The sequence below is a fragment of the Tenrec ecaudatus genome, chromosome 8, assembly GCF_050624435.1.
Source record: "Tenrec ecaudatus isolate mTenEca1 chromosome 8, mTenEca1.hap1, whole genome shotgun sequence".
NCBI classification, from domain to species: Eukaryota; Metazoa; Chordata; class Mammalia; order Afrosoricida; family Tenrecidae; genus Tenrec; species Tenrec ecaudatus.
Genome location: NC_134537.1, coordinates 90,258,664 through 90,273,839, shown reverse-complemented (window position 1 = coordinate 90,273,839; position 15,176 = coordinate 90,258,664). Strand labels below are relative to the sequence as shown.

General features: G+C 58.0%; 1 protein-coding gene across 2 annotated transcripts; it reads left to right on the top strand.

The window, feature by feature from the left end:
• Positions 1–5,145: 5,145 nt before the first annotated feature.
• FGF17 (fibroblast growth factor 17) lies at positions 5,146–10,350 on the top strand. Of its 2 annotated transcripts, none has more exons than XM_075555729.1 (5): positions 5,146–5,180; positions 5,358–5,394; positions 8,612–8,756; positions 8,952–9,058; positions 10,057–10,350. In XM_075555729.1, exons 1-5 carry the CDS (start codon positions 5,146–5,148, stop codon positions 10,348–10,350), a joined length of 618 nt encoding a protein of 205 aa, XP_075411844.1. The 2 variants fall into 2 exon arrangements, with proteins under 2 accessions (XP_075411844.1, XP_075411843.1); XM_075555728.1 differs by having other exon boundaries at positions 8,579–8,756.
• The last annotated feature ends 4,826 nt before the right edge of the window (positions 10,351–15,176 follow it).

Here is a 15,176-nt window from a genome sequence, read left to right as displayed (position 1 = left end):
ACTGACTACCTACCAACTATGATGATTCTTCTCCAGGACTGGTCTCTCCAACTAAAGCGAAGGAGCTAAAGTTCCAGCCTCCTCCCTTCCAAGGACCATTCTGACTTTGTCCATTCCCCCGGCAGCCAGTCAGTAGATTCTGTATTCTTAGCCAACACCACAGGCCACAGGTATCAGTTCTTCAGACCTCCTCATTCGTGGTCCAGTTCTTGCATGCATATGAGGCCATCGAAAAGCACACCCGAGCCAAAATGAGAGCTTTGGTTTCTGGGAAATGGGTTGGAGGACCTCCTGTATGGTTCTGGTCCCTAACCCTCTCCCAGGCCTGCAAAGGTGATGTTGGGGCTGGAAGACATTGGCACTGAAGTAGGTAAACCCACAGGTGACACCCTGCCTGCCCACCAGGCTTATGCTTGTAGAGCCTCTGCTGGGCCTTCACCTGCCCCCTCTCGTTGCCGCCACCCTTCAGGGCCAGTGGGGAGCTCAAAATGGGACTAGGAGACGGGCCTTTGAACATCTTCATGGGGATGTCAGCAGGAGGCTGTGGACTCTTGGGAGAGCTTTGGCTTCTGATGCCCAATGCAGAGGAGGCAGGGGGTGGGGTGGGGCCCCACAGCCTGGGGAGTGGTGTCCTAGCAAACAAAATACCACAGAGCTCATGTCCCCCAAGAATAGCAAGGGATACGGGCCAGGTGTGGCTCCAGGTAGCAGAGACGTATGCAGCATGATCCCAGTGGAATGATTGGAGGTGGGCATGGAGGATCCCATGACTCCAAGTCATGGTCTGGGGAAACACCAGTCATCGGCGTCAAACACCGTCCAATGTCCTGAAGGCAGTAAGAGGTTCACTTCCAGACATTGATAGCAATAGGAACAAAGAGCACAGGGCCTGGGGCAGGAGCTGGGGGGCTTAAACGAAGACTGCAGTCGTAGCAGCTCATGCACATACTTGTACACACTTGCGTGTGAGTGCTCCCACGCACGCACGTGCGCACGCACCCACACACGCGGTGTGCCAGGCACTGATCCACACTCCTTTGATTCTACAACCACACCTTGAGGTGTATGCTCTCAGATCTATTTCTCAATAAGGGGAGTGGAGCACAGAGAGGTTAAACAACTTGTCCTAAGCCACACAGTGGAAGACCCTAGATTCAAACACCCAGAACCCTTGCTCTTAATTATTCTGTTGATGAAGGGATGGTGGGCAGCAGTCAGACATCTAGGAAACCTCCTGAGCCCAGGGCAGAGGCAGTGTTAAGCTCACAGCCTAGAGATGGCCTAGCAGAGAAGCTGGGCACACAAGTGCTTCCTTCCCCATCCAGCTGTGGTCCCTCTGTCCAGCCAGGGGTCTGTCCATGTCAGACACCCCACAGATAACGTGCTGATAGTATGAGTCTCTGAGCACAGGCTGAAGTGCCAAGGTGGGAGGTCTGTGTGCACTGCTGGGTGCTCTGCTCAGCCCCAGAAGTTCCCCGCTGAACCCCTCTCTTGTCCAACAGGAAAGGGGAGGGCTGGGGTGGAGGGGGGAGGGATGCAGCAGGTTTGCAGCTGGGCTCCAGGGTGTTTGTATCAGCTGGGCTGTTAGGATGAGCAGGCGTGAGACAGCCCCAGCTGGGGGGGGGGAGGGGACAGACGGGGTGGGGGGGGCAGTTGAACTTGGCACCCAAGTGGAGAGGATTAACCACAGCAGTTCATGCTACTTCTCACTTCCCTGATCACCTCCTGTCACCTCCCCACCCCCCCACCAGTGAATGTTAATGAACCCTACCCCTCTTCCCCCACCTACCTCACTTCACCTAGGGAAAAAGTCAAACTGTAGGTAAACTGAGCCCCAGTCACCTTAATGCCCTCTTTCTTGTGGCTCCGGATACTTTCAATGTAGGTCCTTTATCTCAATTGACACTGGTGGTGGGGGTTTTGACAGCATCGGCGATGACATTTCCTTTGTACACAGTGGAACGGAACACGAGACCAGAGACGTAAAGGCACTTGACATGAGTCACACAGTCTCTGAGTGCCAGGACCAGGGCAGGGATAAAAATCCAAAGGCCAAGTCTAAAACAAGAGTCCCTGAGTGGTGCAAACAGTTCACGAGCTCAGCTGCTAACCAGAAGGTGGGCCGTCCACCCAGAGGAACCTCGGAAGAAAGGCCTGGTGATCTACTTCTTAAAAATCAGCCAGAGCCCCTGGATCCTGCCAATGGTCGTGAACACCAAAGGCACCGGGCAACAGAAAGTTAAAAGGGCAGGAGGCCAGGAACGTCTTTTGAGCCAAAGAAGTGTTAAGTTTAGGGGGCTGGGAGCCAAGCCAGTTAGCAGAAATGGAATTAAGATAAGCCCCTGTGAATGAGGACACTGATGACAGTACTCTAACGGAGCTCTGGTCCATTCACAGAAGGAACTCGGCCCTTCTCAAAAGGCCTTTCGTCTGAACCTCTGTCCGTGTTTCAGGAGGCTGTACATTTAATGGCTCCCTTAGAATCCAGGGGGGAATACATCTAATTCTCAAGGGGAAAAAACAAAGACCAATAAATGTAATGTTTTATACAACTTTGAAAAAAACCCACTCACTGAAAACCCAATGGCACACAGTTTTCCTCTGACGCCCATGGGTCCCCAGGAGTCAGGTTAGAGTCTGCAACAGCAGCTGGAGGAGATGAACCTAGAGCACTCCCAGACAGCCGGGATCCACCAGTGGGCTTCCCACAACACTCAGGGAGCACTGAATCAGGAGGCCAGGCCTGCAGGTGTGAGGAGGGAGAGATGAGGAAGGAGTAGAAGATGGCTCTCCAGAAGCAACCACGCCCAGAGTCCCCAGCACTGGTCTTCTGGCTGAGCCCCAGGCCAAGCTTGACTGCTGGCATCTGTTACCATGGATACCCAGGCTGGCTGCGGCTGGCCCTGACAAGGGCACTTTCCCTACTGAATGGAACCAGGCCTTCAGGTTCAGAGGCCTTGCTCAGCTCCCACTGCCCACCAGTCAAGGAGACCAGGCGTCACTCATGGAACTTCCCAGGCCTGTGTTACCTTTACTGTCCCCCCTCTACCCATCCATCCCCACCCCGCCTTTCCCCTCAGACAGCTAGTTCCACTCTGCCACCCCAGGGCCAGAGCTACCTGCTCCAGGTGTCCCTGCTCTCTTACAGAGGGACCCTGTCCAGCACCTTCCAGGATGGAGGTCAGGGGTAAGGTCACCTTTAGTGCCCCAGCTGGAAGCCGGTGAGGAGGTAGGCCTGAGCCCAAAGGCTTCCAGAAAACCAACCTCCTGAGGCCAACTCCATGGGAGAGGCGGGAGGCTATGAGAAATGGGAGTCATCCCCCTGAGCCCAAGCAGTCTGGGAAGGCGGGAAGGTCCAGTGAGGACCAGACTAGGAATTTGGATGGCCAACACTGAGCTCCTGGGGCCACTGAGTAGCTGTGGGACTTTGGGCACGTCATGGACCTGCGCTGGGCCCTTCCAGCTTTTGCACTCTTTGCATTTGATTCTAAAACCCTGGGCTTAGGAGAGAGGCAGAGCCTGGGCTAGCCCCAGCCTCCTGAAGCCAGCATGGTGAACTCACACCAGTGAGCTGCTGGGTGCTTTGTGTGCAGGGCAGGCAGAGCAGGAGGCAGGGTGGGGGGTCTGCACTTGTTTGTGTGTTGTGGGGAAGGGGTGGCAGACAACTTTGTGGATTACTGTAGCTCAGGAAGGTGAGAGAAGGGTCCAGAGGTGAGAGTTTTGCCCTCCCTCCGGGACATCTCTTTAGGTAAATAAATCCACATCCAGTGGTCTACCCCGGGAGGAAGGCAGAGGTGTGACCCGGAAGCTTCCTTCAGAGACTGCCCTACTCCCCAGCACCATCCTCCTCAGGTCACAGTGCCACACTGGTCACCAGCTTCCAGGGCCTCGGGCACCACCTTCCATCCAGCAAATCCAGTAGAGCTTCTTGGGTGCCCACAACCCAAGGTGCCCTGTAGGATGCCTAGAGGGCATGGACACAGCTGGAAGACTGAGACACTGTCCAAGGAGTCGCAGAGCAGAGAGCCTGAGCATGAGTGTTGGGAGCAAATCACCTACCAGCGTGCCTCAGATTTCCGTCTAAGAGACAGGGTGGGGGCTGGAAGCCAGGTGGACTTTTCCTAACCGTTGCATTTCACAGGGCATCTGGGGGACACATGGGGGCAGCTACAGTCTTCCAAGCCCCCAGAGGCTCCAGGCTCACCCTGGCTGCCCAGGTGATGGGGAGTGGGCACTGGCCTCCCCCAGAAAGGGCAAGCCAGACCATATGCCTCTGATGTCCTCTGAGTGGGCGGCCTTGCTGCCCTCACTTCCCAGGGGAAACCTGGAGGTCAGCACCCTCTCACAGGCCAGCCTCCCTACTCAGGTGGGTGGCAGGCCCGCCCCCTGCTTCTCCTTCTTCCCCATCTGTGGGGCCCCCAACCTGTTGCTCCTTGTTGGTTGCCAGTCCAGAACAGCCTGAACCCCTCCTTCCTGGGGGGCCAGACGCCAGAGAGGGTGAGCAAGGGAATGAGGAAAGTGGTAGGAACTGCTCCTAGCTGAGCCCACCCCCTGCCCCCCGTAGAGAGGCTCCTCCTTTTAAGGCTGCTTTGGGGAATTTCCACCCCCCCAGAGCCAGAACCAGTGACCCCATCCCGGCTCGGTACCTGCAGCTAGCCCTTGGAGTGGGGAGATGGGAGGTCAAACCTGAGGGCAGAGAGCTGACCCTGAGAGGGGAGAAACAGCCCTTCCACGCCCCGCTGCCAGGACCCCACTGCAGCCGGGGTCTGTTGGGGGTCAACGCAGGGACCAGCCTCCGTGTCCGCAGGGCGCCCGCAGCTCCATCCTCCGAGCTCCGCGAGCCTGGCAGTCAGAGGGCCAGAGTGCGGTGCTGCGCGGAGCCCCCGCCAGCGGCCGTGCTGGTGCCGCCTTGGCGGACAGGAAGGTGGACACCTCACACCTCGGCTCTCCCAATTACTCCCGCCTCCCCTCCCCTTCCCCCTCCCCTCCGCTTTCTCCCCCTCTCCTCTCTCTCCTCCTTTCCCCCCTGAAAACCTGTGGCTTCCAGAGACCTTGGCTTCTGGGACTCTGGCCCTGGGTACTGCCCACATCAGCTCCTGAGTTTGGGGGCAGGGGGGCAGCCGCCCCAGAAATCTCTCCAGCGCGATGGGAGCCGCCCGCTTGCTGCCCAACCTCACTCTGTAAGTGTGCTACGTCTCCGCCGCCGACTGGAGTTTTGTTGCCATTCCCAGCCTCGGGGCGCACTGGCCAGGGACCGACTGCCCACGCAGGCTGCTAGCCCCTGGCCGCCCCGGGAGCTGCGCGCGCGTGCGCGCGTGCCTGCGCCCACAGCTGGCTCTGTTTGGTCTCCCACACAGGTGCTTGCAGCTACTGATTCTCTGCTGTCGAACTCAGGTAGGCAGGCGGTCATCTCATCGGTCATCGCTCGCCCTTCCCTGACTCTCCCCCATATCCAGCGGGGGGGGGGGCGGGAGGCTACTTTTAGGGTGGACAGAGACAGGGCTCTCGCCTGTCCCCTTGGGAGGCTCAGAAATGCAGAGGGTCAGCCCACGCTGTCGAGGGGTCATGGAGATCTGGACAAGGACTCTGGCAGATGTAGGCTGATGAGCAAGTTTCCCTCTGAAGATGCTCCCTGCTTCCCATCCCTCTTCCCCATCCCTCTGCACTGGATTCCCCCCAGAGAACTGAGCAAGCACAGGGGCCAGCCCAGGCTGGTGGGATGGAAAAGGGTGGCAGAGAGACTCAGGTGAGGCTCAGGTGAGGCCCGTAGATTCCCTGGACCTGAACAACCAGGTGTGATGTGAAGCCACTTTAGGACTCTGCCCAGCACCCCACTGGCACCAACAAGGATGGCTGGGGAGCAGGGTGAGCCAGGATGGACTGACCCCTACCTACAGGGCTGAGAGGTCAAGCCCAGAGAAGGCTGTCTGGGACCCGATTCAGGATTCATTTCTCTACACATACCCCCACCCCACCCCAGTCCCCCTCCTTACCGCCCCCCAAGCCTCAGCCCTCTGTTCGAGGCTGCTCCCTTTTTTGTGTTCCTCCGTGAACGTGCAGCTGTTGAGATGCAGTGGTCCAGAACCGGGCGGCGCGAGCGCTTGGCTTTCCCAGGCCAGAGTCCCACTGCTCTTCATAGCCAGTGGGGACTTTTTTTGAAGGTAAATGCCTTTTCTCTGGGAGAGGGAAGGGGGCTGCCTTTGAAGCAGTGGGGGGGTGGGAGAGAGACAACTCCCCCCCTTTTCCTTCCCCCTTTGCTTGAGCCCCGTTCCAGGCCTTTTGCTTCACACATCCAGGGGGAGCAGGAAGAAAGCCCCCAGCCTGGCCGGCAGGGGGAGGGGGGCAGAGGGGTGGGCCCAACCTGTTCTGGAAGGGGAATTAGCACAATGGTGCCTCAGCCCGGGCGTTTATGGCCCAGCTGAGGCCCCATTCAGGACTCAGGGAAGGTGGCAAAGCTGTCCTTTCCCCTTGAAGTGCCCCCTCGCCCCCCTCCAAAGGGGGGCCAGCAGGCCGGACCACAGCCATGCTTGAGGGAATGTCTGACAAGCAGCTGTCTGCAGCAGTGGAAGGGGAGGTCCCCCCCAGCGGGAACATGAAAGGGACAGGCAAGGTCCCGCGGGGAGAGCGACTTGTGGGCTGTGGGCTGTGGGGGGGCGTGGGGCTGCTTTTGTGCAGGGCTTGAAGGGGGACAAGGAGAGGAGGGGGCTTCGGGGGGGGGGCCCTCTCTACTCCCGACCTGGAACAGACAGCCAGAGGAGGCTGCCCGCCAAGAGGGGCGGAGGGTCTGAACCTGGGCCAGGAGGCTGGGGTGGAGGGAATAAGGCAAGACCCCGCCAAGGGTCCCCAGCACCATAGGCCCCACCCCCTGGCAGGGAGGCCAGTGAAGGGTAGGCTGGACAGATCCCTTATTCCAAATGTGCCCCTCAGTTGTTTCCAAGGTGGGATGTGGGGCAGGCACTGCTGCTGGGAGTCCCACTGCGTGCCCAGCAGTACTCCTGGCCCAGGGCAACTGGACTTGGGAAGAAACAAAGACGAGCAATGAAGGGTTAACCCTGGAGAATTGCCCCTATCTTAGATAGATAGATAGATAGATAGATAGATAGATAGATAGATAGATAGATAGTCCCCCTTGCTCTCCCTCCAGGGAAGGGGCCCCCTAACAAACGCTGAAGGGTGGGGATGCAGCCCCTTCCCCATCCATTTGTAAGGTGACCAGATTGTAACATTGGTAAAGTAGGACACCAGCAGGACACCACTGATAAAATTCATATCCTGGTGAAATAGCCACATGGCAGCCGAAAACCGTATACCCTAGCTTGTCGTGCATTCTTTCCAAACATCGGGACTTTTTAAAATGCCGCAGGACTTGGGGAAAATTGTTAAATATCGGTACTGTCTGGCCCAAAGTGGGGCGTCTGGTCACCGAAGGATCAGGGATAAAGGTGGAATTAGGGAAAGGGAGGGGTGTGTGGAGGTTGGAAGTAGAAGATTGAGGAAAGGACAAGGAAAGGCTGCCCCAGCACAGCCAGAGAGAGAGAGAGAGAGAGAGAGAGAGAGAAACAAGGTACATTTACATGCTCCACCGAGGTCACCACTCTGCCAGGAAGAAGCTATCCTGGTTTGTACCTTGAGGAGGTCGAGGGTTGCAGCTAGTGTGTTTCCCTTCCACTTACCCTCAGGGCTACAGGTGGGTAATGAGAGGCCCAGCTGGGAGAAAGTACTTGTCCCAGCTTTGCACTGAGTGGGAGGAAATGGCTGGGTTCCTCTCCTGGGAAGCAGCAGGGCTGTATCATCCCCAGCGGGGCCGAGCCTGCTACATTGTGGGGTGGGCAGGCTGCAGGTAGGAGCAAAGGCTGGGCCACAGCTGCAGACAGCTCCCTTCATCTTCCTCCAGGAAGGAGGCTGGGGCCTCTAGAGGAGTGAGGGACCATGGACTCAAGTCCTGAACACCCAGGGAAGAGTGATCTTGGGCACAAAGGGGCACTCACCAGGGACCTGCAGCAACCTACAAAGAGACAGACCTACAGTGCTCTCCCAATCTCTCAGGGCCCACCCTATCTCAAAGCTCTCAACAGATGCAGTGCTTGCTCTGCGTTTGTGTGTGCACGTGCTGGGGTCCTTCAAGGCCAGTGGGGAGGGACAGGGGAAAGCTGCAAGTCCTGGGCCACGGCCCCAAGACCATGGAGGCCTAGGAAGGAGACAAGCACTGACCTCAGAGGCACGGGCCAGGGTTCAGGCTCGAGTTAGCAGTGTGGCCCTGTGGTCCCCTCCCATGAGAATATGCGGACCGGACACCACCATCTGCCAGCCCCCAGAGTCATGATTTGGGGCCTGAACGGCTATGTATCCCTTGCCCCAGTCTGGACAGCGCTCCAGACCACAGGGTCACAGCTGGCCCTGTCGGTGGCAAGGCAGACTCAGAACTGCCTCCAGCACTTGGCCCACGCATCTGCTCCACAGTCTGCGCCTGCTACACTGACAGGGCAGATGGCTCCCCCTAACCCTTCTCCCCTGGCTGGACCGGTGGTCGTGTCACCCAAAGCAAATTGACACTATTTTTCCCTTGGTAATCGCAAAGGGGGAGAATCACCCGTCTCCTAATTTTAACCAGTACGTGAGGGACCAGGGCGTCATGACTGACCAGCTGAGCCGGCGGCAGATCCGAGAGTACCAGCTCTACAGCCGGACCAGTGGCAAGCATGTGCAGGTCACCGGGCGTCGCATCTCTGCCACCGCGGAGGATGGCAACAAGTTCGGTGAGCTCCCTGGTCCCTCCAACAGAGTCTGTATCAGCTGAGCCTTCGAAGGGAGAAGAGGGCAGTTGGGCTGGGGTTGATTCAGTTGGGGTGGGGAGCCTCACCCTTACTCACCTTAGACAGAGGTCAGGCTGAGGTTCCCTGCCACAACTCCTAGACAGAGATCTTTCTCACGCTCCCCCCTCCCCATCACAGCCAAGCTCATAGTGGAGACGGACACATTCGGCAGCCGGGTGCGCATCAAGGGGGCAGAGAGCGAGAAATACATCTGTATGAACAAGAGGGGCAAGCTCATCGGGAAGGTGAGGTTTGGAGCCAGGGATGGTGGGGAATGAATGAACTTTACTGGACTGGGATCCTATCCCCTACCCCTTCAAGACCCGTAGGCCCAGACAGGACTTTGGGCAAGGCTACACTTCATATGCTGCAGTCACCCCAGCCACCCTGCCACCCTCTAGCTTCTCCAACTCAATAAGGCCCTGTGGGTCTGGCAGCCTCCTGTGGGACTGGTCCATGAGGGTCCTTGCCTCTGCTTCATGGTGTAGCATTTCCCAGCATCCCTCAGGGCATGTTGTAACCACTGTATGATGTCACAGGCCTGTGTTCACAGGTAAGGGCTGGTCAGGGTTGAGAGCTGAGGCACCCACATGAAAGCAAGATGCCCCCCAAATTCAATGGGGTCCATAGGACCCTTCTAGCACAGGAGCCACCTCCTGCATTGGTGGGGCCAGCACTGCTGTAAGGGTGAATTCTGTTTCCTCAAGAACCCATCCATCCTGGCTCCCCATTCTGGCTGTTTCTCATCCAGTAACAAAAATGACAACCCTCCCCCAAGCCTCAGGCTTCATATCTGTAAAAATGTGCAGCCCCCACCCCAGGGAATCTGTAAACATCGCACGGAGATACCTGTGCTCCCTGTCTTCTCACAGGGACTATGGCCTCCTGTCCCTCCACCCAACTAGGTCACGCAGAGGAAGCCAGAGCTTTCATGATTTAGGCTAAGAAAAAGACTGGGCTGTATCTTTCCTTGCAGTCCCGGGAAATGGAGCTAGAGAAGGGGTCAGAGATGCACAGGGCAAGCCTGTGTTTGAGTTTCCATCTGATGTTCAGCAGAGCAAAGGGATCCTTTCTCCCACGAGGGCCCCTCAAACAGGGACACCCACCGGCCACCAGGCAAAGTTCCTGGGCTCACTGCTCCGTCGCTCGCCTGGGTCTCGCTGCGCCCTGCTAGCTCAGTCCTGCACACTGGAGGACCCCGGCAGGATGCAGGTACAAACACTCCCGTCTCCGTCTCCCGCAGCCCAGCGGGAAGAGCAAGGACTGCGTGTTCACAGAGATCGTGCTGGAGAACAACTACACGGCCTTCCAGAACGCCAGGCATGAGGGCTGGTTCATGGCCTTCACGCGGCAGGGCCGGCCGCGCCAGGCCTCCCGCAGCCGCCAGAACCAGCGAGAGGCTCACTTCATCAAGCGTCTCTACCAGGGCCAGCTGCCCTTCCCCAACCACGCTGACAAGCAGAAGCCGTTTGAGTTTGTGGGCTCGGCCCCCACTCGCCGGACCAAGCGCACGCGGCGGCCCCAACCTGTCACGTAGTCGAGGAGGCAGGGCGGCTGCCCCTCAACAAGCCTTCCCACCCCCTCCCCTTCCTAATCCAAAGACTGGGCTGAGGCGGAGGGCGGGGGAGCCAGAGCCCCAACCGACACCCCCCCCCCACCAGCCCAGCACCAGGAAGCGTCAGCGCCTCCCGCTGGAGAGAGGCAGGACTGTAGCAAAGGGTTGGTGCCCTGGACCTCACACTGGAATAGGCTCCTTTATGGAGGTGGGTGGGGGGACAGACCCCCAAGAGAGCAGCTGTAGTGTTGGCCTGGACTCCCCCGCCGGCCCTCCAGCTCTGGCCGGGGCTGGCACCAGGTGGCACACCAGCCCATTCAAGGCCTCGCAGACACCGTCTGGAGGTGACTCTCCAATTCTGCCCCTCACCCCCTTAGTCTGCCCCCAGCCCCCAAATTCCTCTGGCCAGACAGTAGGGACTTTTGTTTTGTTTGGGGTGGGGATGGGGGGGTTGGCCATTCTTCACATTCCACTCCCCAGGCCTGCACCCCACCCCACCTCCCAGCTCCAGAATAAAATCATTTTCCTGCAAACGGGCTATCTGAAGGGGGGCTTCAACTCCCCTTGGGGGGGAACCTAACCACAAAACTGCAACCGCTAATAAGCTTGCTTCTCGGGGGGACAAGGAGCTGCGCCCCTGGGGCCAGCATTGGGATCTCCGCGCGCCGGGCCCTGGATCGGGGCGCTGGCAGGTGGAGGGGCCGCGCGGGAGGCCGCCGTGCCGGGAGAGGGGCCGGGGACCAAGGCCATGGGAGGGCAGGGTGGCCCCTGCACCTCCGCCCCCAGGGAGGCTGGCGGCCGGGGCGCGCCCAGGCCCCGGGGACTTGCAGGCGTGCCCCTCCCTCGCGCGGGCTCCGGTTTCCTGGGCTTTCACCGCGAGTCCCGTGCTACCTGTGCGCGAGGGAAACTGAACCCTCGCAGCAGCGGCCCGCGCCCGGGCCGGGCGGAGTGGGGTGGGCGCGCGACCAGCCGGGGCCCCTCGCAGGCCGGAGGGCGGACGCTGGCGGGCCGCTCCTGGACCCAGATCGCGGCGGGGCTGAGCGGCCGCAGCGAGGCCTGGACCGGAGGACGCCAGTAGCCGCCTCCCGCGACCCGATTGCTTTTTTCCGGTGAGGAGAGCCGGAGGCTGGGGATGGAGAGCCGGGGCCTGGCGGAAGGGGGAGTGGGGGCGAGAGTGCGTCCTCCTGTTCCCGAAGGTCCCCGCTGGGGCCAGGAGGGCAGCCACACCTGAGGGGAAAGCTCAATTAGAACAGGGCTTTGCCCTCGTCGGTCACCTGCGGTGAGGCGCAGAAAGAAAAAGGGGGGTGAGGCCCCTGCTCCCCAACCACAGAAGCTCTGGGTGGGCTTTCCCATAAGCCCCCAGGTGTGCATTTAGAGAGTGGAACCCAAAGGTCTTGAACACCGCCTCTTTCTCTACACCCACTTTTAATCTTGTCAAGTGGGGGCCCCATCACACCCCCAAGTGTGCTCCTCAAGAGAGAGAGCCCATGGGACCCCGAGCCTCAGTTTCCCCCTTCCCTCCCTCATCTGTGTGAGAAAATACTGGGCGAGGGTTATGGAAATCAGGAGAGAGAATGCAAGACGTCCTTTGGCCTTTCAACTTCTTCCAAGCATGGCCTAAAAGATGAAGCGGGCGTGGGTGGTGCAGAGGGGCTGGCAGAGCTCAAGGAAGAGGCAACTGGAGGAGCAGCGTGGCCAGTTGTTCCAGTGGAAGGGGGCTGAGGGGTCACTCACCTCTCGGTAGGTGAGAACTGGAATAGTCTGACACCCCCAACCCTGGGCAATTTAGAAGGTGGGGACAGCAGCCAAAAGGGAGGTCCGCCCCTCTACCCCCCGACCCAGGACCGACTCTCCCGCCCTCTAGCTTGTCATAATTGCTTTCCACCGCCTAGCGTTTTTTCCTCTCCCCCCATCACAAAGAGCCTTAATCCCGCTGAAGACTGCAGGATGTGTTGGGGGTAGTTTTCTGGGGGGTGTATTGGGAGGGTGGTCTGGAGCCACAGCTGATAACTGGCGAGTTCAATGGAACTTTAAAAGCAGGGGCAACACCCAGCAATTACTTGAGGACAAAGGGTTGGGGGCCCCCCAGGTGTGCAGGACTGGACTTGGGGTGGAGGAGGCCGGGAAGGAGGTGTGTTGGGGAGGGGGAGTTCTTACAATCCCTCTGACTTCCGCAGGAATTTGAGACATTCTTTAAAACTCTAGACTCCCGCCCCCCACCCCCACCCCTCCCACCGCCGTCGGGTTAGAGAGCTTCAAAGGTGGACCGGGCCTTTGTCCGGGCTCTGCTTTCTTCCCTGCCTCTCCCTCTGACCTCCCCAGCACAGACCAGCCCCTGGGGGCCGGCTCCAGAAAGCCCTCACTGTGTCCTTTCTTGTTTTTTGAGGTGAGACCTGGCAGGGAGGGACAGGATGGGGAAGGGCCAGGGAGGAGGACAGCTCCTGAGGCCTGTGCCATCTCACCCCAGCCTGAGCCCTGAGCCTGCGGGGGGAGGGGTGGTAGTGTAGGGGGGGGTGGCTCTGCCATCTGTACCCTCTTCCTCACGATACCTTTGAAGCCCTGAGCTCTTGGTCTGGGGTGTTCTGCGTATTCAGAAGAAGTCTGTTGAGCTCATTCACTCTGCCCTAGTGGGAAGGAAGACGTTCAAGAAAGAGACCTCTCTAGCCCTGGAACCTTAGAGGGAGGGGATAAATGTGTAATATATGGGGAAGGGAGGAGGCTTCCGGTACCTCAGAGAGCACCGCTGCCCCATTACCCTCGGTGACCTGTGTGCCAGAAGGCTCTAAGCAAGTGAGGCTGGGGCTGGAGGCCCCCAGGAAGCTGATGGAAAGAGTGTGTTCCTACGTAGAGGAGGCCACGGGAGCATGCCTCAGTGCTGTTCGGATAGGATTACCAAGAATAGCCTCCCTATTGATCTCTCCCTGCTCCACCCTGTCCTCCAAAAGACCAAAGGAGCCCAAGGGGAGTTGAAGCAGGAAGTCAGAGGGGAAATCCACTCACTCTTCAGTCCACCAAATCGGGCTTTTACTTATCTCACTATTCAGCCCGCCCCACTACCGCCAATGGCCAGTGACCTCCAATCACCATACCAAGAGTCCCCTGTCCCCAGCCCTCAGGCTCACAGCCCATGACCCCTAAGACCTGTGGCCAACCTCAGCAAGCAGGAGACTGCTCTTTCCTCACCCTCTCATCTCTTTGCTGGCCCCGTTCAATGTGTAACCCCCTTCTTAGACATGCTCCTGAAGGTTTCTGCCATCCCATCCCCTCCTTGTTCTCTTGGCTGTCTCTCTGTGAGCAATCTCAACATCTATCACTGCCTTGCACGTGACTGCTTTCTCTCCCAAACTGAAATTCTGCACCAATTCCAGAACCTCTTTGTGACTAGCCTAAGTCACTGAAGTAGCTTTGGAATCGTCTGCCTGCCTCCCGGTACCCCCAGACCCCAGTGCACTACGCATTTTGCTCAGCTTGCCCCGTGGTAAGCCCTGTGCCATGCTATCGCTGGCAGACACCTTGGTGTGGTTTCCAGACAACTGTACAGTCCTACCCAGTCTCCCTTTTCGAGCCCTATCCCCACATAAGCTCTTTGAAGACTGGCAAAACTGCCCTCCTTGCCACCCAACAAGCACACTGCTCCCTTCTTTGTTCAGGAAGTTCCTGGAGCCTAGTCTGAGAGCCTTGCCTGCGAACCTCAAGGTTAGTAGTTCAAAACCATCAACTGCTCCTCCTGAGAAAGACGAGGCTTTCTACTCCTGTAAAGAGTTACTGTCCGGGCAGGGCGGTAAAAAAAAAAAAAAAAAAAGAGTTACTGTCACGGAAACTCACAGGAGCAGTTCTAGCTTGTCCTACAACAGTGGTTCTCAACCTGTGGATCTCAACCCCTTTGGGGGTCGAATGATCCTTTCCCAGGGGTCACCCGATTCATAACAGTAGCAAAATGACAGCTATGAAGTAGCAACGAAAATAATTTTATAGTTGGGGGGTCACCACAACACAAGGAACTGTGTTAAAGGGTCTCGGCGTCAGGAAGGTTGAGACCCGCTGCCCCATAGGGTCGCTGTGAGTCGGAAGTAGCTCGATGGCAGTGAGTTCGGTATCATTTTTAATCATGCCCATCCAAAGCCTTTCTTCGTCCTCTCTGCTCCGTGGACTCAGCCCAGTTCCCAGGGGTGAGGGGCAGTCTCCACTCCCGCTGGCCCCAGGCTGCCCTTGACTTTTCAGCTAGCTCAGGCACTCATCACAGTTGACCTCCAGCTGCAGATACTATGCTCACACCATAGTTCTGCTAGACAGTCAGACCTCCACCGAAGACAGTCATGGCATCCCCCACAATAGTAGAAATTCATTTAATCTTTCATTTATTTAATAAACCAAGTGAAGTGGCAGGACGATGGAATCATGGGCCCAGCACCCGGAGCCCTCAGGTGGAGCCAGGGAGAGAAGCCAGGATCCTACCTCCACCCTCTATCCTTAGTGTCAGCAAACATCAGGGGCAGTAGCAATGAACTTTTGCCTGCCCCACGGGAGGATGTGGGAGGCAGTCCTACGAAGTTAATCCAGATACGAGGGGGTACCCAAATAAAACCAGAAATTTTTCCAAAACTCTGTATTTAAATATTTTTTACAAAATAACCTGACCATCTTCAAAATACTCTCCATTACACTTAATACATTCGTCAAAGGTGTGGCTTTAAAAGTGAGTGGGAGAGAAGACAGGAGTGCTGCAGCTAAGGGGACAAAGGTGCGGGGTCTGGCAGGGACTGACTGTGCCTTCTCGGGAGTCCAGTCGTGAGACATGACTGGGTTCC